This window comes from Sardina pilchardus, chromosome 10 (genome assembly GCF_963854185.1).
Source record: "Sardina pilchardus chromosome 10, fSarPil1.1, whole genome shotgun sequence".
Lineage (NCBI taxonomy): Eukaryota > Metazoa > Chordata > Actinopteri > Clupeiformes > Clupeidae > Sardina > Sardina pilchardus.
The window spans coordinates 10,756,024-10,783,337 of record NC_085003.1 but is presented as its reverse complement, the minus strand read 5'-3'; the positions used below and the strand labels follow the sequence as shown (position 1 = coordinate 10,783,337).

General features: G+C 45.8%; 2 protein-coding genes across 7 annotated transcripts in view; both read right to left on the bottom strand.

Moving 5' to 3' along the window:
* nrn1la (neuritin 1-like a) overlaps window positions 1-18,449 on the bottom strand; it is a 24,635-nt gene extending 6,186 nt beyond the window's left edge. The window contains exon 1 of the mRNA XM_062548381.1: window positions 18,275-18,449. Coding sequence (XP_062404365.1) covers window positions 18,275-18,329 — 55 coding nt within the window. The 5' untranslated portion in view covers window positions 18,330-18,449. The remainder of the gene's footprint in view (window positions 1-18,274) is intronic.
* Window positions 18,450-18,928: 479 nt separating this feature from the next.
* Window positions 18,929-27,314, bottom strand: part of edc4 (enhancer of mRNA decapping 4) — a 28,451-nt gene continuing 20,065 nt past the window's right edge. For all 6 annotated transcript variants that reach the window (XM_062546789.1, XM_062546792.1, XM_062546793.1 and 3 more), the window contains 3 exons: window positions 26,200-26,419; window positions 24,758-24,921; window positions 18,929-21,904 (listed from right to left, as the gene is read on the bottom strand). In XM_062546789.1, coding sequence (XP_062402773.1) covers window positions 21,718-21,904; window positions 24,758-24,921; window positions 26,200-26,419 — 571 coding nt within the window. In that variant the 3' untranslated portion in view covers window positions 18,929-21,717. The remainder of the gene's footprint in view (window positions 21,905-24,757; window positions 24,922-26,199; window positions 26,420-27,314) is intronic.

Genomic DNA, 27,314 nt, shown 5'->3' with positions numbered 1-27,314 from the left:
CAACAGAGCAGGGGACGAATTCACTCTCAACTCATTAACGGCTGCAAGGGGATAAAGGTGGCTACTTTTAATACGCCTCTGTTGTGGTCAATACTACTGTATTGACCGCAACAGAGGCATATTCACAATTAACGTACGCCTTTCTCTGAAATGCAATAGACTTAGATCACGCACATGCAGATGCTGTAAACAGTGTAAATAAATGTAAATGAAAATGTAAATGTATTCGTTGTGGTTCATAAACAACCCTGCAGATAAATGAGTACACGGGTGCATTAATTCATCGGAGTGCACAGCACAAATGCAACAGTGACATCCAGCACACCAGTCTGACACCACCAGTACTTTTGGAGCACATTTATCGATTCAGATGAGAGCCAAGTCCCTCCGACACAGCAAGCTCTCTCTCCATATGTAGCGCATGGCTTCTGTTGCAGCATGCCTCGCGTTATTATTGATGTCTTTGCCATTCCGTGTCTCTGATTACATTCCACCCGCCCGGGCTCGCACATGGCCATAGCCCCCGTGCAGTTCAGTGGGCATCCGCGCCCAGTGCAGCGGACAGGCCTCTCCCTGGACCGAGTAAATATTTTATCTGTGGTAGCTCCCAGCCAAAGGGCACAGCTGAAGTGTCCTGTTGTTGCATTTTGTTTTATTTCATTGAACAGTCACCTTGAGAGAAAGAGGGAGAGAGCAAAAGAGAGAGAGAGAGAGATAGAGTGCGCAAAGGAAAAGAAAACAGCGAAAGAGAAAAAGGAGAGACAACAATAGAACCTGAGGGAGTGGTGGAGGAAAATGATTATGCAGACAAAAAAAAAGGAATAACTCACACTGGTAAATAAACAATCGAAAACATAACCCAAACCTCAAATCATATTTGCTTGCCCGTTCCAGTCCCCTAGCCCACTTCAGACAATGGACGGCAAATAGGCGTACATTCACGGTAATAGTCAATTAGTATTCAGACAGTGCGCAATCAATTAACCACGTTACTCTAATAGAGCTGCTGTTTATGGCGCTCAAATGGGCTCTGTGACATTGATTGTTCAGCCCTCTCGCTAGCAGGTCATTACTGCGTGCTCTAAAGCACGATGAGTTGTGTAATGTTTCATGTCACTCTGGGGACCTGAGTCTCACTTCAGATACGGTTTCATCACTTCACTGTCCCTGCGTCATCATCATCATCCTCTCCTGAATCCTGTCCTTCTTTCACTCTCTCGTTCACTCTCTCATTCTGTCTCTCCATCGTTCTCTCTTTTTTTTTGCATCTCTCTTTCTGCTGCTTTAAGCTCTCGGTAATGAGCCAGCCAGCCAGCCAGCTAGTGAGGGAGAGAGGGAGGGAGGGAGAATAGCTGCAGGCCATTCATTTTAGAGTGGCCAGATCAAGGGAGAGGAGAGGAAGGGCGGCCAAGAAGACTCTTCCCTCTCATCATCTTAGCAAACTTTAACACCTTTTCCCACAGATTTCACCGCCTCAGATGACGACCCGGTAATTACCTCAGTCAAAAGAAACATTTCATTTCCCTGCACTACACACTATATCTTGCTTGCGATCACAAGATGATTGTGGAGGATTTCTAGTCTGTGAAACCTTCAGGGTGAATAAAACATTTGATATTAGTTTAAAAAGACTGAAAGATAACGGTCAGTACAGTAGGTACAACATGTACTGTACGGTTTAAAAGGGCATACGTTGTATTTTAAACTCAAAATATGCCTTACGGTGTTGCAGTTCTGGCACAACACTGTAGATATTCAAGAAACTCTGAACATTATACACAATCTCTGAAGGGGAGGCTGGTTAAGCAAATATTTTTTCAGATGTCAGACCTCTGTTCACCTCAGTGTTGCAAGATGGCTAACAATGCTGAGGGAAGAAGTCATATCCGGCACCGAGCCCTCGGATCTCTGTTCAGGGGGGTTAAATATGCAGGCCTTGGCAGGCACACTGCTGACCCAGCGGAATTGGTGCTGATGTCTGCTTTATGTAGGCCGCCAGACACCCCATGGGGAACAAATCAAAATAAATTAAACCCATTCTTTCTCACGTGTCAATTTCTTAAGGATCCATGTCCTGCCTGCCCCATGAAAATAGATAAAGAAACAGACAAACACTCTCCACACACGTCTAAAGGGTGGAAAAAAAACAGTAATGATGTGTCTGTTGCATGTCAGAGTGTGAGTTAGACAGACGTGCTGGCAGTTGGTCGTGCGTTATGACTGAACTGAACTCCTCTCCACCCTGGATGAGCATAAGTGCTGTACTACTACAGAGTGATGTGGCCATCTGCTCCACCAGAAACTTCAAATCCCATGGGCCCTCACTCCGCGGAACACTGCAGCCGGAACATACCACGCCATACCATAGCCGACGGCCACACTATTACGCACACTAAGCTAGGCTGTGTCCTCACGCCGTGGCAGCGAATGTGACATTTAGGACGGACGATGCGGGGGCATAGATTGGATTTGTTTGGCCGGCAACAAATCTGCGGCTAGTGAAATTTTAGCACATCTTTAAGTGTAGACCCGGCTATTTTACTGTGGAGTAAATATTCCCATCCTGCCTTGGGTGGGTGGGTATATCACAGATTTAACGCATCTGGAGAGCGAGTAACTTCTGCCTAGTAGACAATATGACACTCTAAATTACTGCAGTGATGCAGCATGAGCGGCTGAAACATCCTCCAGGCCAGCGGAGTGAGAGAAGAGCTCTCTGATGAGCGCTAAACTGTGAACCCGCGGTCCAAGATGCAACGGCCAGCAGTCACTCCTCGCGCTGGCGCACTGTGCTAATGAAACGGGAGGCTCCCTTGTCTTGTAGACTTTATGGAGACATATCTCAAGCGATGACACAATCAAGGACGGGATGAGAGGAGAAGAGAAGAGGGGGGGTTGGGGTGGAGTCGGGGGTGGGGGTGGGCGTCAAGAAAGTTCTGGAAGACTGATGCATTTAATACCCTGTGCAATTTAACGCAGGGCGCTGGGCAGAGCTCATTAGGAGATGAAGCCCCTTTGGCCACGCCGAAGACGTATCCATCAGAAACATCAGACAAGTGCTCCGTAGCAAGAGGTCTCATTAGTCACGTTATTACTGTGAAATATCTATCACAGCCAGACGCCGGGTTACACGTGTAGTGGGCGGATCGGCATGGGGGGTGAGGGTGAGTCCCCAGAGCACCTCGATGTCTCGGCAGTTGGTCACCCAACAGCACTCAGTGAGAAGCGTTCAACGGCGAACACAAAGTGGCTGCCATTGTTACCTGTCTCCTTGTTAAGTCTCTTTCCACTGGAGCAAAAAAAAGGACCACAGTGGAAACTTGCTCAGACAGGAACAGCCAGTAAACAAGCATGACCTCTGGTCAATTTAATGTGGACCTCACAAGAGAGACCATGTGTGTGGTCTTTGGGTAACGAGTTAGAGCCAAAGAAAGAACCCAATGCACCACCTCCTCTGGTGAGAGAGCTAGCTGCCAATATTGTAGCTCACACGGAAGATTCTGTGCATAAGCGATGCGGTTTATCCCCATAGTGCTGTGCATATGTGATGGTGAGAATGATAAATGTTTGATTCTGTGCATAATGTTCCATTTTGAGATATAATCATGTCTTCCTGCTTGTGCTAAAAGTTAGCATGCATTTTTATATCAGTCTTGCATTACCCATCCATCTCAATTTCGAGGCATTGAGAAGCCTCAGATTGACATTATTGCTACCGTATCTTTCAGTTCTATCCTTTTCTCAATCTCTCTCTCATACAAACACTACATCTTCTATACGCATTTATTCATTTGAGGGACCAAACTCATTAGAAATACATTAAGGGATTTAGCCTCCATATAATCTCTGAGTGTATATCCCATCCTTATGTCTTATTCAGCCACCATACACAAACACAATCTTGCCTCACGTTCTAATAGCTCTCCAATGTCTGCTGAAATCACAGACGGCTCGTAAGAGTTCAGGGGTAACCATATTGCATTGTTATGTTCACCCACGTCCAGGTGTGCAACATCCACTGTAGAAAAGAGGATGAAATTCACTTCGACTCTCATGGTGACTATAAGGAGCCTCCTCTCGTCTAGTCATAACTCTGCAGTAGAGTTACTTTGGGAGCTGAAATCTAGCCTATGGGCATTTCTTCTTCTTTCTTTCCAGTGATCATGATCGGTCACCAGGCAGCGACAGAGCCCCATGAATCCCCTAAACTCAGTGTTATGCATCAGATGGCAGCAGGAAGCATATCCACCAGCCTCTGTCTCCTGCTCTTGCTCCTGCTCCTAAGGGGCAACATGGTTGTGAAGTTGAGTCCGCTCCTATGGTAACTTTTCCTATGGTAACTAACTGTGCTCTCGCTCACTCTCTTTCTCTCTCTCTCTCTCTCTCTCTCCTAGTGCAGCATCATTAAGACACAGAAGGGTCCAATGAAGGCGACCAGTGACAACATCGCGTGCGAGAGGAGAATCACAGAGAGGTTTAATTCCCTCGCCAGCAGAGAAAATAGGAACGGGGGGGAGGGATTAGTGTGGATGGGATGGCGAAGAGACGGACGGTAACACAAAGCAAAAAAACAACACCTGATAATTAACTCTGGCTGTGAAGCTCTCCCCCTCTCTCTAACGACTGGCTAACCTTTAGGATTTTTCCATTCACACCTCAACGTGCTTCACTCAGTAGGGGGTACAGGAGAGAGGGAAGGAGCAATAGGGAGATAAAAAATGAGTCAGGACTACGCTAGGTCAAATTTAATCTCCTATTTGTCCACTGGGTAGGAGATGTAAAGGTATAAAAAGAAAGAATGATAAGAGACAAAAGCTTAAAAATGTGCTTAAATTAATGGCTTTGCCAATGACAAATTATACATGGTTTCTTAATTAAACATGCCATCAATCAACTCTCAAAGCTAATGAATGAGGCTATCATTCATGCATTCGTTTATTGATATACAGTATGCTATGACCAAACTGAGGTACCTTAGTAAAATTACAGCCATCAACACAAATTGTCTCTTGTTTCAAGAACAAAGTAATGTAGCGCGTGTGTGTGAGTGTGTGTGCGTAAATAAATAGTACAGACAAATGTAAACATTCCACCCGGTTCTGAGTAGGAAAAGCTTTTCATTTCAGCTCCATTCTAGGTTTTCATCACATTTAATGCATCCTGATAATGAGCACTTACATCCGTAACGATTGAAAACATACCCACAAACTACTTCTGTGGCTTAAAACTGGTGCAGGAACCCCATGAACTGCTTTAAAGATACTAATCAAGGAAGAAATCTTTCATGTTGGAGCTCTCTGGATGTTTCATCCATTAAAGGCTTTTTTCCTCTTCACACACACACACACACACACACACACACACACAAGTGCGCACACACATACACACACACACAAACACACACACATACACACACTACACAGCATGTTCAGCACATTCTGCTCCCTCTCCAAAAACCATCTCACTTCTCTCCTGAGACCCTTTGCAGGTGGAGTTTGAGGTGGGAGAGACTGCTGAGATCTCTAGCGACTGAACATTACCTTTGATCAGAGGCAGACAAGGCAAGACGTCTCCAATAACGTTCAAATACACACACACACACAAACACACAAACACACACACACACACACACACACACACACAAACACGCATATGACGCGCCGTAGCACCAAACTCCCAGAGTCCCAGAGAATATAATGGGATGAAGAACGCTATACACTGGATCAAATGTTAATGTAACAGCATCATCTGAATAGTAAACTCCATCATCTGACCCTAGAATGGCTCCTGTAGGCTACCGCACCGGCACACGGATCCGATCCAGCCTGACAAACTACCTGGGCTGGATCCTCAAGACACAACACTCGGCTAATGCATTCTGACACGAGCAGCAGGGCCACAGCAGTCTCTCAAATGCCCTGAACATTATAGCAGCAGGGCCACACATCTCCAGCCAAGCACACCCCACTGCTGTGTAACAGCCTGGGCTTGACCTGCATACGCTCACTCACCTGAGCGTCTTAACTTTTTATGTGATTAACTGTGAAACTCGACAAACTTCCTATAAAATATAATTGCTGCAAAGCTAATTGTGGAAATGGATGGCTAGACAGGTTCATTTTAAAGTCATTATGTAAGTGAAAAAGTTGTTATTTATGCGGCTGCTATGACAGCTAGCCTGATGAGAATGTATTCCAGTGGTCACCAGGCTTTGGTGGCGGGGTGATTGGACTTTCAACATTCAACACTTCTAGCTTCTCGAGGTGTTGTGCACGAAGATGCAGCCATTTTGATTCAAAAACACAACACACACATGTTGGGTCATGTTAGCAAACAACCGAATGGCCTTTTACTCATCCCGTATTTACTTGAAATGTGACTTAGGCTATAGTTTATACAGTACAAAGTTGAATTGGTGTTAATTTGAATATCTCAAGTGAAACATTACTCCATACAGCTGCAGTTGAAATGTCAGCGTTGTGACTAAACATAAATAAGGACGCGTAGAGATGTGGAACAACTTCCAGATTGACTCCAGTGCTCCCACGCTTTTGGATGGCGCTGATCTTTTGACTGATAATTTATACCATAATTTACATTGTGCTTAATCTGCAGCAACAATCCATAAACAGATGGCAGAGACTACGGTACCCCCCCACCCCACCCCACCTCTCTGCCCCTGTGATATTGATGGCAATGACACCATGTCTTGCCAAGCCTTGCTCCTCTATTCTATTCCACTGCCCTGTAGTAGGACCAGTAGGAGCAGTACTGCATTACCCGAGCCGGTGACAGCATTGTCCTGTACCACCATACATCATCCCGCCCTATTAATGTAAGTCTGTCATTTGCCATGTTTCCCCTCCTCTCCGTTCCCTTCCTCCCCGTCAGCTCTGGGCCGTGCCTGGCGCAGGGCTCTGCCATGGGCCGCGCGATGAGTTACTGCTCAACATATCGCCGCGCATCTCCGGCCAACTGTCACCTCCATTTTATGCAGCCATACATTGCCAGTCATGCGCTTCACTTCACGAACATAAACGCTCAGCACATACACTTGCAATAACACTCATCATTAACCACACTGACGTGCCGTGCCCTGCGCTTGCGGCTGCGTCGTAAATTGTAAAAAACAAAACGTTGGCCCGCCTCTGCTGTATTCACCTCTACTTTCACAAACATTCCTGCTGTATGTACTGTACACTGGCTGACTGTTACGTCCAAAGACATGTTTAGTCATTTGTTTGTTCCTTTTCTTTGATGGTTGTTGTTAGAAGGCCAAAGCCATTGGCTAGCAATGGAAACCCTCTGCTTTCTCTAGTTAGCCTTGTTTATAATAAAACCATGATTAGAGTAAAGTCGCATGTATGCTATATTGGGGATGAATATTGACGCTCTTAACCCTTATGTTGTCCTTGGGGTCAATTTGACCCCAAGCAGTGTTTAACATCATAAAATATATGGTTCCCTTTTTTTGTTTTGCTTCAAGTTTCATGACTTTTCCTCATTTGAAGGGTACAACAGAGTAAACATGAAATTTGCACAAAAATATGTTTCCAATGTCCTGTAAAAAAAATAGTGACGTTGGTGGTATTGGGGTAAATTTGACCCCATTTTTATGAAACATGATGAAAATGAATATTTGACAAATTATGGATATTATTATTGTAATAGTATGAGAACATGTAGTTATTATAATTATTGCATATACAAGTACATATTACATATAAGTTATTTTGGCAGGTCTGAAAAAGTCCAAAAAGTCAGCCTTTGGGCTGTTGACACTGGATTGGCCATATTGCCAGTCAGGGTTCCAGGGTTCATAAAGGGGTGTGGGGGGGGGGGGGGGGGGGGGGGGGGGGATTGTTTTGTAGGGCTTTTGATGGTGGTTATTACACTCTTGTTAAGTACCTACCACAAAAAAAACTGGGTAAAAAAAATAATTTTAATCATTTTTTGAGAGTTTTTTTAGCTGGGGTCAAATTGACCCCAAGGACAACGAACGTCGGTAAGATTTGAGGACAACATGAGGGTTAAATGGACTTGTTAAAATGTGCCTTTTGATGTTATTTCATTTTGCTAAAGAAAATCAATACCATAAATGCCTTATTCTGTCAAATGAACGATTATCATAATTGAATGTAGAGTTTTAAATCTAAAGGTAAGGGTAGCAGTTATGATCTGCCAGTTATGAACTAATGGCCTTTCCAGTTAACCACACTTGTCAGTTCTGAGAAGCTCACGCTTGTCTTCAACGCAGCGCGGCAATTTCCCCTGATTCCCAGACACCCCATGAAACGCTGTAAATGTGCAACACAAATCACAAACAAAGACAGTCAATAACTGAAGTCATCAAATCACAAAACTAACGAGAATTTTCTTTTTTGGGACAGAAGAAAGAACAATGATAGCGACTTTGTCTAGGGCAGGAGCCAGATTTGGCCAGTAGGCTGTCTGCTGTCTGTCTCATGGTCAACAGCAAATTGTCAGACACCCCCAAAGAGTGGCGAATAAAAGAACGACCCTGCTCTTGAAACCTGCGGGCCTATAGACTCTTTCCATCTCCGTGCTGTTGATGCAAGATTACCGTCTGGTCTGTCTGTGTGTTTTCAAAACTGCTTGTTTTCGAGGAAAGGGAAAAGGTATTTTGGAGCAACTGAAAGGTTTTGAGAGTCTTCTCACTGGAAAGGGCCCCTCAATAATCTCTGAAGCAGGGTTCCGAGGTCAGACTTCCTCCATCTGGGACTCAGGGAGTAAGACAGATCTCAACTAGTGACCAATGTAGAGTTAAAAGGATATTTCTGTTAAAACATAAGAGTCTATACTGAATAAGGTGATTGCCATCACATTAAAAAGTCTGTTTCTTCTTTACTGCCTTGCTGCTGAAGCCACACACACACACACACACACACACACAAACCCCAGGGGGTAGAAAGACAAAGGTGGGCACCGTCTCACAAGGGGAAAGAGAGACTCTGGTTACTGGCCAGTCAAGTCACGGAGCCTTGGCCTCCCACAAAAGAACTGAGAGACGTGTGTGGCCCCTGGCTTGACTGGAGCAGACACTGATGATAGCCCAGCTGGGCACCATTTAACAGTTGATCTTAACATCTGTCCTCACGTTCCATTATTCTCTCCAAACTGACTCGGACCTCAGGTGTGACGTCACGTCCACATTTCAAGCGTTTTGTTATGTTTCGCGCGTCCGAGTTGGAGAAAAACATTGACGCCACTGGGCGAGTAGGCTACCAGGCGTGTTTACCTTCAGTTAACATCGCTAGCCACGTTTACCAACACCAGTTTGAAACAAGCCTTCATTCAATATTTCATCCACAACAAGACCAATTCCCATTCCCATTGGCAGTGATACAGAAGCAGTAAGGTATCAGTAATACGAGTGATTGAAATCGTCATTTAAACTACCAAAGTGGTCCAAACAATGAAAACAGTTCATATCTAACAGTGACACTGTGCACAGCCATCTTGAAATCTGTCTTGGAAACTTGGCTTGGTCTCAATCGAGCAGGCACGTTCGCCGTCCGAGGAGGCAATGTCCTGTGTTTGACCTCAGACCTACGAGACGGATGGATAATAGAGAGCACTATCATCAGGATGTATTTTGCTCATTGCTCATGGTCTGTGAGTTGAACTATTGCGCTGTGTTGCATGCTGTGTTCTCTCTGCTCCTTCCTGTCAGCAGATAATGAAGATCATTGATGGCCGAGAGACAACCAGGCTGTGGATAAAAGCCTGGCTTTTGGGCATCTGTTTCTTGTTTTCCTGGTCTGCTCTTCTATCACATTTTCCCATCCCCTCATGCTGCCTCTTTCCCAGGCCAGCCTCAAGTAGACCGACGTCCTCCAACCACCCCCCTGGACCGGTCACTTTACCCTCCTCTTAATAAGGCTGTCTTTTCCACGGTTTCTCAGCGAGTTTGTCTCCAAAATTGCCATGTTTGCTTTCAAAGGATTGGATTCAAGCAACTTGAGACCGAGCACATTATTATTTCATCTATATTGTGACCATATAAACACATAAACCTTCCTCAAAACTGATAAAAGGATTCTTAAATTCACTATGAAACACTGGCTGACAAATTCCGGCTTATGTGGCATAGCTCATTAACAACAGATGTATACAGTGCTAGACATAAATAAAGACAGACTAGTTTCCCCTGGCTTGAGCTGTAGTAATGAATGTGCTCTGTTAAACTCCAATAAAAGTCTAAGTCAAAGTCTTCAACAACTTCCATGGAGTGAGCCTGGGCTTCAGGACAAGAGAGGGAATGATCAATATAGCTGGGGGCTCAGATAAACAAAAAAGAATGAAGTCAACAGAGCAAAACAGAGAGAGAGAGAGAGAGAGAGGGATAGAGAGAGAGGGTGGTGTAGGATGGGGGGAGCAGGGGTGATGCGGGGGGAAAGAGACGCCTCTGCTATTGTATTTCCTTTTTCCTCAGAGCAGTGGAGTGATTGCTGCTGATGATTTCCCTGGCTGATCCCTCGAAAACCTCCCGCACCTTTTCCCCCCGCCGTGCAGCACAACGCAACAAAAGACAACAGACCAGGGCTGACGCCAGACAAACAACACCTGCATGCGTCATCATCATCATCATCATCATCATCATCACCATCGCCACCGTGGCCGTCGTCGTCATTCAGCCGTGCTCGCCCCTCCACTCCCCACAGAGATAATGCAGAGAGAGCGAGACTCTGTAATTAAAAAAGGCAAACTTTCAAATAATCCCCACGAATCACACAGGGTGGGATCTGGAGAGGGGGCAGCGAGGGTGGGGAACGTAGCTGGGATGGCGGGGTGGAGGGGTGGAGGGGTAGGGGGGGATAGGATTTGTCTGAACAGCACTGAGGCCCAATCCCTCGCCCTGAACCAGGCCATTAATGGCATTGAAGTGGGGCCTGACCACATCTGTATTCTCCTAAAAAACAATGCAAATCCCCCAGGCACAGCTTTGGGGGAAAGCGAGGATCTAATCACTTTGGCAGAATGCTTTTAGAGGCCCCTCGGCCTTGTATTATTCAGCACAGGCTCCCTCTGCCTGTGACCCAGTGTGGAGGCCCAGGGCTCGCCTCTGACTGCCAATGAGAGTGCTGGGTGCTCAGACAGGGCACACACACACTGCACTCCTCAGCTGAGAGCCGAGGGGGAGGGCGGATGTGGATGTGCGTGCGTGCGTGTGTGTGTGTGTGTGTGTGTGTGTGTGTGTGTGTGTGTGAGTCTGGCCCTCTCAGCCTCTCTCCTGGCTGAGTGACCACGTGCTTGCGATTCAGAGAAATGAGAATAGTCTGTTCCATCTGAACCGTCCCCATTCGGATTTTAAGTGGCTGCTCTATTTTTTTTATTTCTTTATAAATGAAACAGTCCTAGTTGCATAATGGAATAATCGGTCTTGAATTATGTAATTACTTAAATCCGTGTTTTATTTCATATAACACATGACATTGTATTAAGGCACACTCAGAACCAGGAAGAGAGAGTTTAGCCAGAATCCTGGCTGGGTGCCACTAGAAATACAGAGTTGGTGGGAAATGGTGAGATTCACTTTTAGGAAGCAGAGCACATAGATCGTATTCTTGTAGTGGTACGATACGAATCTGTGAATACACACACACACACACACACACATACACAGACACACAGACACACACACACTGTAAGAATCACAATGAGTAGAATCTCACACACTCTCAGTTAAGAATGAGGTCAAACTGAAGGTACTGATGAGAAATGTCTTCCTCAATATCCAAGTTGACCACATTCACAAGATTTTCTCTCCACTCCTCTTCCCTACCTCTCTTTCTCTCTTTGAAGAAAAAAAAATGTTGAAAACCAGAAACATGCTAATGCATTCTGAATCTGAACTACAGAGACAAAAGCCTTCCTTAATTAAAGCCAAAGTACGAGCTGCTGAAATATAATCGCACAGCAAATTTGCTCTCCGAAAATAATCATTTTAATTTCTATTAGATCATTATGCAAGTTTGTGATCAGAGGCACGGCAAACATTATTTTATTGTACGCAGGGAGAAATGTTACGCAACAGCCACCCAGGGATTAGGGTAAGGATTTCCACAGAGCTGTGGCCCATTGTGCTTGACTGCTCTCTGCGCCGGCCTCCGAACATGTGTCTCCTCATCCTCCTCTCCCCACAACTCTCCTCCTGCTCACTGCTGCCTTGGCGCACTTCCCTCACAGCCTGCGCAACCTCGGAGCACAAAACCACACAGGAACTCTCCTGGGTCGCCATAGATTTTCAGTTGTGACGAACTCTGCAGACAACCCCCCCCCCCCCACCCCCACCCCCCACCCCATCCCTTCCCAAATCAACTATTAGGGTGCCTCTCATTCGTGTTTTATACATCCTCCCTTCCTTCCTCGGTACTGATCTACATAAAGAATGATGGAGCGGCAACAATGGGATAGTCTATCCAGTGTTAGTTATAGATCAGTGGGAAACGAGTCTGGAGGACCGAGCATCGAGGATCGAGGAGGGATGTTGAGAGAGGCCCTATGTGTGTGTGGCGAAGGAGGGGTGGGGGGGTGGAGGGGGAGACAAAGAGGGACAAAAGAGCAAAGCTCTCCACCTGGATCTGCAGCGCAGAGAGAGCGGGGCTAGGTAGTGTGCGCTTCTCTTTGTCTGGAGCCACACAGAGACGGCCTATTTAGAAACCGCAGCTGAGCACAATGCGGTGTTCCGAGTGGGTTTCAGCAGCGCTACTCGGTCTCAATGGGTGCAAGTGCGCTCAATGCAGCACGCTCCCTCCAAGGTCACCTACGGCGGATGCATCCACTCCATGGCCCATGAGGCAGGAAAGGTCAGGCCATTGTTGTGGGCCTTGGAGCTTTCAGGCACGTACCACGTGGACTAATTGGTTACTCTATTGAAGTTGACCTCACTCTCAGCGAGCAAAACCACTCACGCATCTGCACTAACAACACAGGTGAGTCACAAACACTTGATGACAACCTACACAGCACTGTCACTACAAGGATAAGAGAGGGCCAGAAATAGGAGATATATTTTCAGCTACTATAGTAGTAAAAAAAAAATAACAGTCTAAAAAAAGACAAAAAAAGTATCTATCTTTGAATGGAATTATAGGCACATCATAAACTCAGAACAAGTTGTCCTGCTTAATGTGAAAGAGCTTTAAGTGGAAAGTAAACAAACCTGACTGCCTGACTGATTGATTGATTAACTGATCGGTAAAGGACTGTAGGGGGCAAAGCATTTCTACTGCAAAGACAAATGTCTTACTAACACAGAGTGACTTCAAGTTATACCACAGACCCAAGTTCAAACAAATAAAGAAAGGTTGAAAATCAGTGGAGAAACTGGCAGCTTACACACACACACAACTTTTCATTACAATGACTGACCACAGAGTCAAAACAAAACTCAAATAGGCAGGACAAATAACCACAGAAAAAGGACGAGAATTCCCTCCAACTCTCACACGTCCCGCCGCTGGGAAAGAAAACCGAGATGGCGCGACCGCCTCTGACCACCGTGTTGCACGAAAAAGGAGCGCGGGAGGTGGAGGGGGCCACCCAGTCGCACGCCGACTCCGTCCGAAGGCTCCACCAGTCATGGAGCCAGCTGGCCTGCCTGGTCCTGCATTATTCAACATTCAAGCTCAGCTGTGGGAATTCACAGCGCAACTCAATTAAACATTCATGCCGTAAAACAGTTTACCTAGTGACTGTTATGTAAAGCAATAAAAAAAAAACTGCTCAATGAACAAGGAGAGGGGAGCGCTCAGATCTATTATGCATTCAATGAACCTAACCCTGAGGCGTTGCTCAATGTCTGCATGTGTGTGTGTGTGTGTGTGTGTGTGTGTGTGTGTGTGTGTGTGTGTGTGTGTGTGTGTGTGTGTGAGAGAGAGTGAAAGTGTGTATCTGTGTAGCTTTAGGCCTTTGCTAGGATGCCAAGGCCTCCAAGTGTCCCCCCCCGTCGCCCACTCTTGAAAAAAAAAGGGCTGACACAGAGGCACTTTGATGGCCCGACGACTCCAGAGGACGGCCCCTCAGAGAGAGAGGGGGCCGCGGTTGATCAGGCTCCGCCCGGCGCTGTGAAGGGAGGCAATCAAAGGACACCCAGGCTGATTTTTCTTTTTTTTTCCCCTCACGAAGCCTCAAACCTTCTCCCAATGCGACGCTGATGAAGGACGAAGCTCCAGCTTGTACTAGCCTGGCAGCTCTCCGCGGGTGTACTGCGTACTCTGTTCAGACAAGAGTGAAGCTCTCAGTCCCCCCCCACACACACACACACACTCACTCCCCAGTCCCCACACTGCCAACACCACTCTTCCACCCCCCATCCTCCTTTTTTTTTGTGAACATGCCCTGAACTACACTTTGCTTATGGGATTTGTAGCTGAGATGGGATCCAATGATGCAAAGCTGTTGGGAATGCTATTTTCAGCAAAGCAACACACACACACACACCCTCCTTCGCTCTGACCACGAGGAGTAACTCCGGGACACGGGAGCCGGTTTCCTGAAAGTAGTGTACGGCACAAAAAACTCGGTGACAGAATGGGAGCTGGGAGTTCTTGGCGTGGAACATTTATTAACGACATCGCAGAGTAGCACTTAACATGAGCCTCAAATATAAAGAAATAAATAAAAAAAGGTCAGAGGACAGGACAGCCCACAGGTGCTGTGCTGCTGCTGCCGAGGGACTAAAGAAGACGTGTAGCTTTACTTTCTTCGGGTTTCTCTCTTTCCTTCTCTTCTCTACCTCTTACAATTTCCTTTCACATCATCCTTGTTTTTCTCCCATCTTCCTCTTCCACTAGGCCTACTGAGTTCCAGTGATTAAATCAACACCACAGCGACTTGTTCTACTCCTCCTCTCTTCTAGGACTCCACACCAACTCTCCAACACACACACAGAGAGACACACACACACACATGCCATCCCACTGTGCAGAGGTTTGTGCTCGTGTCCCTGTGTGCGCAGGTTAAGGCCACCACCAGCCGTTCCCCATCTGCCAAATAAATGAGCTTCCTGCCGCCATCGATCCCCCTTCCCTCTTATCTGGCCTGATGGAGAGTAAGTGAGCGGCTCATTGTAGTGGACACTCACGCAGTCGCCCACTCGCCAAGTTAATGAGTTTTTATTGACTACAGCACCTGTGTTCCAGCCGGCAACTTATCAGGGTTAGTGCTGGCTTCCTGGGAGCAGGGGGGGCACATTTGCCCTTGTCCTCTCCCTCTCCTCCTCACCTCTCTCACCTGGCCTCTGCCCATCCCACCGCTATAGTTCATTAGATCTGCACAGCTTCATCTAGAAGCCCCCCACCCCCCGCTCCCTCTTCCACCCACCCACCCACCCACACACACCCACACACACCCCATGCTATTACACACACTGGAGGTGGGCAGGAATGGTATGTCTGGGAACGGTTTATGTCGGTAGCTATCACCTCTATGCTACAGTATGTCTGCTGTGTTCTACCGGTTGGAAAAATTTCTGTCTGCTTGTCACAAGCCTCAAAGCCCAAAGTCAAAAAATGAGAGCTACAATGAAGACAACCTCTTAACAGTCCATTCATGGTTCTGTTTGTTCAAATATTTTTTTTTACACTGACTTTTTTTCTGTGAAAAGGCCACTCTGTGTTAAATAGACGGCTGAGTCAAGGCCGAAAAAGCATTCAACATTCAAGCATTCAACCAGAACTCTCAAATGCGGCAAAGTTAAGACTCAATTCTTCTGAGAAGCCTGCACTTGACCAAAGCAGACAGCCGTATTAATCTTTCCCCCAACCTCCCCCCACGAAGCGTGGATGAACGAGAAGAGACAAAAGGCAGAATTTCGATTTATATTTCATCGCTGCCCTTTCCCTCCGACTCACTCGGGCCCTTCTGCTGCACTGCTCGGCGCAGTGATGGACACTGCGTTGAGGTTTTGCGGGCGTCCAGTCACAGCTCCTCGTGGTGGCGGTGACGTCTCCGGTGTCCCGGAGAGCAGCTGGAGGGACCAGCATGGTGACTGTTGACGTGACTCACAGCTTCCTCCACGACACTACGCCTGCTCTTAATCATCCAGCCACATGACGACGCTCAAAGATGAGTTATCAGAAATAAAAAAAAAATAATAGATTAAAGATGGATAGGGGTAAAAAAAACCCGAAAAACATCCAGGAGGTATGACGTGATGTGTAAGAGAGAGAGAAAAAAATCTGTAAATCTCAGTGGGGAAGTGCGATTTGAAGCAGTTCACGCTGTGAGGGAGAAAAGTGATGAAGTTTGGCTGGTGGCCCCCATGGGAGTTCGGAGAATAGGGGGAAATAATTGCAGGCAGCCATGGCTCCCACTTACAGCTACACCACTGCTTAAGGGCTCGGTCTACCATGAGAGAGGAGAATCAGAGAACACAGAAGAGGCTGAATCAAAGCACCTCTCCCAATGAGTGGTGATCTGTGATTCAGAGAATGGAGCAAGATGGAGATGTTTGACTTTGTAAATGTCAAATGTGTGTGTGTGTGTGTGTCTGTGTGAGTGTGTTTCCTCCCAGGAGTTTGAATCAGCAGCCTACACACAGCCTCCACCACCTGGTAAATGGGCTCCTGGTGACCTTGGCGATGTGAAGGCCAGTGCAAATTCCTTTCTGAAGCGTGTGCCCAACTTTATGCTTCTCCTCCTCAATTGTCCCCCTAAAGTGCTGTCTCTCTTACACACACACAGACACCCACACACATACAAACACACACACACACACACACATACTGTACATTCATATAAATTACCGCAGCTGCCACTGAATGAAATGATTCATTTGTGCTAGAGGGTATCACAGTTCCTGTTACTCCTCACAGAGGCAAGTCACCCCGGCCATGAATATTCATCCGGTGCCTGGAACGGGTGCAGGCGGGCGCACAGTCGCAGCGTTCTGTCATCGCGTCACGCTCCACTCGCTGTCTCATTCCGCAGCCTTTGCGTAAGGGACTTGGTGATATGGCTCAGCCTCCGCTGAGACAGTGGGCGCAGGGAAATCACAGGAACACAGCTGTAAGGTGAGCCAGGATGAGTGTGTGTATCTTGGGTGCCTGTGGCCCTGGTGTGATCTCTCTCACACACACACACACACTATGCCTCTCTCACCTGGCACAGTTGTGAGCTCTGGCAATGCTCTACCAGTTGTAGTCTTTTTTCGCGGTTGTACTATCCAACTTAATGGAAACAGATTCTGTCACTGAGAAGGAGGGGCGTCCAACCTCATTTGTGATGATAAGCACAGAGTGGTACTCGGTATGGAACACTCAGGGTGCAGGGGAAGGGCATACTTTTAGGCGGAGTTTGCGTCCGCAGAGTTCATGAATATAATAGATAGAAGGATACCGCACACGATGACTAAGGCAGGGACAGTTTTTAAGTATACAACTGTGTGACTACTGTCGCCAACAGAGCTGTGTTATCCCCCGGGGAGGAAGGCGTCAGGGGAGAGCAGATGCCGTTCATTCATGATTTATTTCCATCGGCATGTTTTCTCCCTACTTAATCCTCAGGAGAGCCGGGTTACATCAGCACCATGCTTGGGGATGAATTAACATAGAGGTTTAAGGGGAAAACAATACCGCTTAACATCAAATACTCCCAGGTCAGAGGGATTTACAGCTCTTACTGGACACAAGTATTTTTTTACACCAAAAGCACGTCTTTCCTGATGTTAACAGCGAAGAATCCGAAAAGTGCTTGTGATAGTCCAGTCAGATTTGACACATTGGTGATCTTCTCAGTTCATATTTCAGACTACGATTCCCGTCTTCGTACATCGAAAATAAATAAATAATCAACCAAATCTAATCTGAGAAGCAAAACAAAACACGCACATTGCAGTCCGCTTAAGGGATTAAAATATTACTGGACATCTCAGAGGACCGGGGAATCAGTGGCGTCACGGGGCGAGCGATGCGTAATGCGCAACCTTAGCACATGGCAACTTCGGTGCATCTGTTAACACCCGCTTAAATGTTAACATTTACTTTCTCTGCATGCAGGAAACTCAGAGGGTCTGCTACTTTGCTCATGCAAGAATGACTATGGGTACCAGGCTAACGGTCAAATTGCTCGAAACAGTCAAACGGAATATACTCCGTACCCATGATCGTAACACTACAAAGTATGCCGCCAACCGCCTTTTCAACACCAAAGTTAAACATGTTTAAACATCAGCTGGATATAAAACAACAATTTCTGCTTAACTATAATTAACAGCTTTAAAAGAAAATAAGCAGATATTTTGACTTACGGAAATGAAACGCAACAGGCACCAGGAGGCACGCGTAATGGAAACGGGCAGCCATTCTGCATCAGTTTGAGCGCGGTCGGGTGAAATGACCGTAAAATAGTAATTTAGTCTGAATATCCGATGAGTTTTACTGGATCCTAGTAGCCTTCCCACTGGCTAGAACCCACTGGAGAGATCGGACATCGCGCACGGAGAAGCAGCAAGTGAATGGCCCGGGATGAATCTTGGAGTAAGCGTCTGCGGTAGGGGCGGGGGAGGCAGTCCGATTCAAATGCGTAATCTCACTAGGTTGAAAACTACCATCAACTGCAAGGTATTGATAAGGGTCAGATTTATTTTCTGCCACGTTTTCTTAAAAACGTAACAAATAGAACTAAATAAGATGTAGTCTATAGCCTATGTTTTTGACCAGCCACAGTAAAACCATAAATGTACTATGGCAAATGCTGATATCTCTCTGACACAGATTAAGATGTTTGATGCGTATAAACGAATGTTGAACTGTCCGTCGTAATCCCGTCCACAGAGAATGCAAACGTCACAGGGCCACGGGTATGTGGGAGGAATAAAGCCTGCGTGGATTAGAACCACATACACACCGAGCCAGCCTGTAGATTTTATAGAAATTAAAATGAGTGCAGACAAAACAACAGATTGAACATTGTGATTTTCTTTTTTATTCCAAAACGTCTAGGGTAAAAGAAACAGGTGTAAAATATACAACATAGTCCAAGCATTACGAACAAAACCACGATGGAAAAATGACAAAACGTTCAAATCTGTTCATACACAAAACAAGAGCTAAATCTGAATATGCAACGTTTGGAGAGGAAAGTAGTTATATATAGCGTTATGTGCAAGCCTCGATAGGACATTCACGTCTATTTGTTGCTAAACCCTGATAAGTATCAATCTTAATGAAAAACAAAAGTTGGAAGGAAAACCTTGATTTATACACTGCAATTGCTGGTCGAAACCTGCATATAAGAATAATGTGTACTTGACTAATTGAAAAAAATAATAAAACAAAACCGTAAAGGGTTACTTCAACAATCCAAGGGTTTGAACTTCCAGTAGCTACAACATACAGATGGTCAAGCTACTTGACCAAGGGTCGTTTCAGAGATGGAATCTAACCAAGAATGCTGTAATTTAGTGCGCTGATTCTTTCTGACAAGAACAAAAAAAAAAATCGTCCTAGTCCATCTAGACCAGGTATACATGAATTTAAATGAGCACAGCTCCTTAGCATGCTGAGCTTAATCATTATTTAGTCTAAACCAGCTGCCCAACATAAAAAACCTTTTTGTGTGCCAAAATGTAACATTATCTACGGAGGCAAAGAAAACAGGTGGGACCTTTGCGATCTTCAAGAGGGGAGATGTGAACATATCCACATTTAAAGTATGACTGATGAGTTTTGAAGGCCTTGTTTAGGAAGCCTTTTTTTGATGACAGTGCTTCACTGGGTCTACAGTACCACCTTACAAAGTGTTGGTGTTGCGCACAAACGCACACATTTTCAGGCATTTCTCGCAGACAACGAGAATGTGAGACACATAGAACAAGGGCAGATTCCTTGGTCTTAAAACCTAAAACAAGAGCTCAGATTCTCATCAGTAAACAATACAAGTGCTATTCCTCTGACTGAAAAAGCTTTGTTCTTCATAAGTGACTGTGAAATCAGCACATCAATGCAATGACCAGTGCCACTTCTCTCTTCACACTTCTACATATTACCTCGGATTTCTTTAATCACATCCTCCCACCCCTAAATAGCACTAAGGTATATTAAGGGAACAATTGACCACTCAAACTGTAGAACATTGTTAAGGCACTTTCTGTTAAGGTTACACTCCAGGTTATGGGAGCTATATTCTGTTATAATTTTTAATTTGACACCACAATCAATAAGTCCTCCGGGGATGATCGAAACCCCAAATACACTAATCAGGATTTGCTTTGGGAGGAAGTGGAAAATAAAATACATCTTTAAAGGCCACATTGACACAAATCAGTACCTTTAAAAGAAACAATAGTCTTGCAAATTGTGGGACATTTACAAAAGATAGTGAAGAGAAAAAGCAGCATATGTAAAAATAGCATGATAAATAACAAACCTAGTTATCAGATTTACTGCCATCTAGGGACTGAAGCGAAAACTGCACGCTTACAAATTGAATGAGACATCTCTTAGTAATAACAGATCTCGCTTGATTTGCTATGGAAAACAACTTTGACTTTGATAACTCAAGCATATGTTGAGAGTATGATTAATGTGAGAAGCTGGTGGATTGTAAGGACCTTGGAAAAATCGAGGGAGTGGGGGACGCAACAAAAAAAACTAAACGCGGACGGCCATTTTCCCTGTTTGCCTGGACGCCACAATCATATTCTTGATTGACTAATGTACACGGGTGCTTCAGCTTCCTGCTTAAACTAACACATAAAAACAGATCAGAAAAGAACTTACATTAACATATGAACACTGTACAGTTCTGTAAAGCCTATGCAAAAAGTAGTCAGTCCTACAGGAAATACAACCCCCTCTCGCACACAAAACAAAACTACTTTTCAACCAGATGGAAATGTCTGTGGTACAAGAGGACTTTTAAAGAAATAAACTCAGTGTTTCTGGTAGAGGCATCATCCTGTGCATATGTACCTTGTTATTCCTTTCAGTTTGTGAAACAAAAATAGAAAACCAGGGAGGAATTAAATGAAAATGTAGCAGTTTGTGGGGTGGGAAAAATAAAGAGATCTCTATATAGTTGCAGTCCTCACTGCAGTTGTCTGTCTGGCCAGTAGGCAGCATGGCAGAGTGCTGAGAAATAATCTGCAGAACATCTTCCAACCAACATAGCACACTAGCGAAACACTGAAAGGTCCATTTGGTTTTCTTTTGCCTCTGCCTTCTTGATGCATTGCACAAAAGTTAGTTGACTTGCAATGGTCACTTACAAAAATAAAAGAGCAACAACCTTCTCATTTTCATGTGGTTCGTCATACAAGACGAGAAATGACAAACTTTAGGATGAGGTGGTACGTTGAGTGCAACTGCAGCCAACCAAAAAAAAAAAAAAGCTAGTAAGCATAAACACAGGATCAGAGTGCCAATTTCCTCCATCATCCAAGCCACCGTCAAAATCCCACAAATCCCAAAGAAAGACCGCAGAAGAGCAGCTGGGGGGAGGGAGGGGGGTCATCAAGGGTGAAAGGTCAAAGTCAGGTGTGTGTGTATGTGGAGGGACAGGCTGTACAGGTAAGGGTCTACATAGACAAGATGAATGGAGCTGCAGGGAGACGCAGAAAGGAAGTGTGTGTGTATTTGTTTGTGTTTGAGTGTGTGCGTGTGTGTGCATGTGCGTGTGTGTTTGATTATGGGTGAGGGGTAATTTGAGGAGCACATTGTTTGGGTAGGCTATGTGCTATTGTGTGCGGGGCTAGTGGTTGACCACTAGGCCCTGCAGCATCATCATGAGGCGGCGAGCCCTCTTGCTGAGCGGGCTGAGCGGCTCCTGCTGCAGGAACTGGAAGAGCTTCTGCCGCACCTGGGCCAACACCGCGCTCATGTGGTCCCGCGTCACGGGGTCACCGTGGTCCAGATTCATCACGGCGTCCTCCAGATAGCTGAGGGGAGACCAGAGAGAGAGAGACGGTCAGCGCTCACCACAGGACCCACATTCATCCTCTTTCACACCATCTTGCACTACATCCTCGTTGGGGACCGAAAAACTAACATTAATCTTTTAGTAGTAACATCGGAACCTGCAAACTCAGTTACGGAATTTTGGTCCCCTGTAAAAATGTCCACTTGATATGTTTCTTACCTATAAAGAGGCATTGAACAATATTTAAAACAGAAATAAAAAGAAAAGAGCCCAGTTTTGAATGATTACACTATATAATAAACCTTGCCAGTTATTGAATTCTCACAACAGATATTTCATATGAAACACCAGTCATGCAATCTATTGGGCATCAGTTATAAAAATGTAACACACTGGTTATATAAATGAACTAATACAGGCTTATGACATTTTTTGGGGGGAAAAGGCCAGTACGTCAGCACAATGCTCCACAAACAGAGTGGACTCAAATGGGCATGGTACACAATTAACAGTTTGTTGTTAAGGCTGCATCCAATCACCACACCTCACAGATTATGGATTTCTTCTTTTTTTCTGTTTGTCAGTTCCACCCGCACTGTTGGCATCCCCGCCTCACCCCTTGTGTTTTGCCCGCCTTGTGTTGGAATGAGCTCTTTGATCTCCGCCGTCGGATCACTGGTCTGCCTCAAAGCACTAATCTGGTTAGCCCGAGGCAGGTTTTTCCATAAACCTGTCTCCGGACTCCTAGGCCACCTCTGGAGATTAATTGAATTTCAGCGACGCCCCTGGTGGGATGGATGGATGGATGGATGACCGGCTCCGGTAATGCACAGGGGTCAACCACAAAGGGTGCGCAGGGGCAAGCATTTCGCACATTTGTGTGACAACATGTTCTAACACTCGTCCTCCTCGTCTACACTCTGCTGCCACTGCGTTGTTGCGTATGCTACGCATTCCTGTTGATTCTTAAAGCCTGTTCTGGGATGAAGCGAGGGGGGTTTTTCTCTTCCCACTCTCCCTTTGTGGGACATTGCAACCTCCATCAGGATTAAGAGCGCTGCCACCTGTCTGAATGGAGATATTCGCCATCTGCCTTTCAACTCGAATGACTCGCCGTTGGCTGGACGGCCGCTGGCGGGGTGGGGGCGGATGGGCGGGTAGGAGCGCATATTCCGGAGAGGTCATCTTAATTACCTTACAGGCACTCGTTAAGATTAGAGCATCTGATTAAAAAAGGAGGAAATGCAATACAACGACCTGAATAACCCGCTTACAGTGTGTTGCCCACGCGCACGCTCCAGATGGCCCGGCCAAGATGCTACGCATCAGATTGTTATAATAATTTCACATCTGCACAGCGCACTCCAATACATTTAAGCCAAAAGGACCGTGCTTCCCACGTCCCGTCCCCCCCACCCCCTCTCACTGTAATCTTGAGGCTTAAGTGCCATCAGCCTCCGGGGTGAAGGAAGGATGCTGCTCATATTTTAACCCCTTGGGGGTGGCTTAACCACCTCATCAATATGGCAAAATAAACTGGACTTGGACCAATATCTACAGTACAAGTCATAAAAATAGACATACAGTGGCATGCCACGGATGTTCCCCGGTCGAGCAAAGGAAAAATGAAGCAATGTTGACTGTACTGTACTGTCCTTATGCGTCTTGAAGGCCAGACCCCTAAACATACACACTTAACATATGGTTATAGATACACATACTCACACCGACCCCCCACGCACAGATGGTGATGTATTGGAACATCTGGGCTGTGTGAGCTTTAGGTTATGCGAGATGTGATTCGTGCCGTAACGAGACAAGTGGACGGCGGTCTGTAAAGGCAGTAAAGGGAGTTGGCAGCGGGCGATCCGTGTGTGCGCCTGGACTTCGGGGGCTTGGCCGACTCCCCTGGCGGGCGTTCAGGCCCAGCGCCAGGCTGCTGAGAGGCTTAATGGCTGTAGTCAAGAGTGGCACGGCGTTAAGGACTGAGGTATGTCCCAGGTTTACCGTTGGGGAGAGCCCATAAAGGCAGGACTTAAAACAGGAGGACGGACAAAAAAAAAAGAGAGAGCCCCGTTCACTAGAGGCACTGATGACCAGGTTGTAATGACGTAGAGATCACCTTCACACACACACACGCACACACACACACACACACACACACCTAATGTTTGGACTGGGTGTCCATTAGGATGCACCATCTCACTCCTAGGACCTTGTGTGCAGATGTGTGTTTACCTGGGCTTACTTTGTGCAAAGGGATTTTTGTCAAGGTGAAAATATGTCTATGTGACCGTGCAATTGCACTGGGACATGCTCTCATAATTATAACTTGGATATTTCAGTCCTTAAAGCAAGAAAACCATCTGCGCCTGACGTGGTCAGAAATGTCCAAATCCATTATGTATAATTATGCATTCTCCAATTAAAATGAAATTCTAATTGACAATGTTAATGGCCTGGCCAATGCCTTAATTCTAGCCCCAGTGCCTGAGAACTTCAAAGTCCTGAAATTTCAGTTTTGTTAGAAGTCTATTGAGCCATTAACGAAATACTAGGCCCAACCTTCACATACTGCTAAAACTCTTATCTACGTGCAACCTGCGTTGTGTTTAACCTGTATAATAGTTCAGCCCTGCACACGCACGGACTTGAACCTGCCAACAGCTGCAACTCAGATCGGGAGTCGAGCATGCCGACAATTGAGCTAAAAAAGCTCACTCTTGAGGCGTCGGGAGTGAGGTTTACCCAAGTTCCACACGCACAGCTAAGCTAGCTGGCATCCGTAACATACGGAAGCACGCGCGCAATCCCATACACAATCCCAAACTGGAGGAAGAAGAATGACAGTGGGGTGTTGCTGGTCTCCTACCTAATTTTGAGCTCGGTGCGCGTGCCGAGGTTGGTGGAAAGCTGCTGGATGAGCGACAGCAGGACGGGCTGGATGAGGGGGCACGGGTGCTGGCCAAACACCTGCTGAGAGTCGATGGTCTCACACACGTACAGAACCAGGTTCAGGTCAGCAGCAGACAAGGCCTGTTGATGGGGAAAGGGAGGATTAGTGAGAGAGGGATCACGAGAGAGAGAAAGAGAAAGAGAGATAAAGACAGAGATGGAAGAGGCAGGAAGGAGGAGAACAAAAATAAGACAGCGATTGAGACAGATGAGGAGAGGGGGAGAGGAACTGAGTCAATCAATATCAGAATCGCTTAGTCTGCAATCTGCTAGACATCCTGATTAAACTGACCCCCGGTATGCAACATGTTTGAGGAGTATGTAATTATGTAGTGTAGTGACTGACCAACTGCTTTGAGCGCCTCTCTGTAAGCTAATGTATACATTTCCATACACATAGGAGGTCAAGACGAGGCAGAGGGGTACCTTCCCAAGGATTTGCACACCAAGGATATGTGGATGCATTCACAAATTACCTGAGCTCACCCAAAGCTTCAATTATTTAAAAAGACTAAGTAAGACCAAACTACTTTTTTCCAAGAAGAGCATAAGCTACTTGGTGAGACTTCCATCTTGGCATCTGTTCATATTCAAACGAGAGCAGAATAAATCTTGGCCTACATGGAGCATTCACAACAGCCTTTGGTTAAACAAAGGCAGCATGAACACAACCCATTCTCCTGAGTCCGACACAGCTCTCTGGCTGTTAAGTAGTCTAGCCCAGCGGTTATCAACCGGTGTGCTGTGGAATTTTGAGGAACCCAAAACATTTATTACACTCATTAAATGGCTATTTTTTAACTCACTATTTTTTAACTTAAATCACTGTGGACTGTAGTCTCTGCTCATCTACACACTGCATAGAGATGTGTGGGCATGAGAAGGAACACTCCCCTTATTGCCTAGATAATAATGTGTGGGACATACTTTACAACCAGTAACCATAAGCCAGTGTTGCTTTGCCATTTCAGTTTGATCTTTGGTGTGCCTTAGCCCCAAAAAGGTTGAGAACCTCAGGTCTAACCTACAGGCAGCTTGTGTGTGTGTGTGTGTGTGTGTGTGTGGGGGGGGGTATTTCATGTATATTACATGAGATAATGTAATAACAGCATCATTTTGAGAGCCTGGTTGAGTTAGTCTGGTTAAACTAGCTAGCAGTTGGCAGCAGGTGTTTTATCATTAGGTGGTTGTCCACAGCAGACACATTCTTTCTGTACTTTAACACAGCTGTACACAACTTGCATGCCACTGTGGAACAATTAGCTGACTACCGCCTACAGCCCCGACAACTGAGTTTAATAGTCCCCTAGACGAAACCCCCCTAAATACAGTACACAGATATGAGGAGGACGAGCGGACCTGCTGGAAGGCCTGGTTGAGCTGTCCCTGCTGCAGCAGCTGCAGGATGGCTGCCTGCTGGCTCTGGTAGTCCAGGTGGGCGGTGGGGATGGGCGTGCCCGCGGCGGAGCGCATGGCCTGCATGATGCTGGAGGTCACCACCGCCTGCTGCTCCTTCATGGCCATGCTCACCTCACCCTTCACAATCCGCTGCACCTGCGTCAGGATCGAGTCCTGCAGACTGGACGGACACGCGAACACACACACACACACACACACACACACACACGCAGATAGGGGGGAGAGGACAGAAGGAGACAGCACTCATTTACAAAGCCTCATGAAAAGCTCAGCTGTTCACAGAGCTAGCTGGTTATGCTCAAGGCCAACTGAGAAAGTGAATTTCAGAGTGGTAAGGGAAAATTCCAAATAATAACACAAATGTTATTAGCAGATCAGTCTAGAAGACTATGCAAACAGAATATTAATTGTGGCTCTCCACACCACTTTAAACACCATGAATTTTGTTGAAGGTGAGCCAGGGCTAAATTGAATTTGCTGGGAGAAATTAAACCCTGGCTTAAGGTTTGTTTGTGCACAGCGATCCATTTGCTGGCCACTCGATACAAGAGGATTCAAAACGCTGGCTAAGATCTCTGTCTACACCATCAATCAAGAACTTCCTATATTTTCAACATATTTTTTTTACCATCATATTTTTTTTTACCAACATATTTTCCAACCTACACATGTAGTGCTTTCAAACTAACTAACTGAACTAAGTTCAACTGGCCTTGCCATATCCCTCAGGAAGAAAACCAACTGTTGCTATACATTGTCAAAGAAAATGTATGAGTTGGTAAATCAAACAATTCCAATCGTGTGAAAACAATGTTTGCTTTGCGCAAAACTGAAATTGGTTGTTCTTCTTTTCATCAAAAACTCCATTACCGAACATTTGCATTTTAACCAAGGCAAATGAGTGCTTAATGGGATAAAATGCCCACCCCAGGATGACGAGTTGATTTGAGGATATTGTCATTCTTTTGTAAACTTCTTCACATTATATTAGGTTACTAATGTGTTGCGCACCCTAACGTTACTCCTGAAATGCCCCAATTTGTCTGGTTAAAATA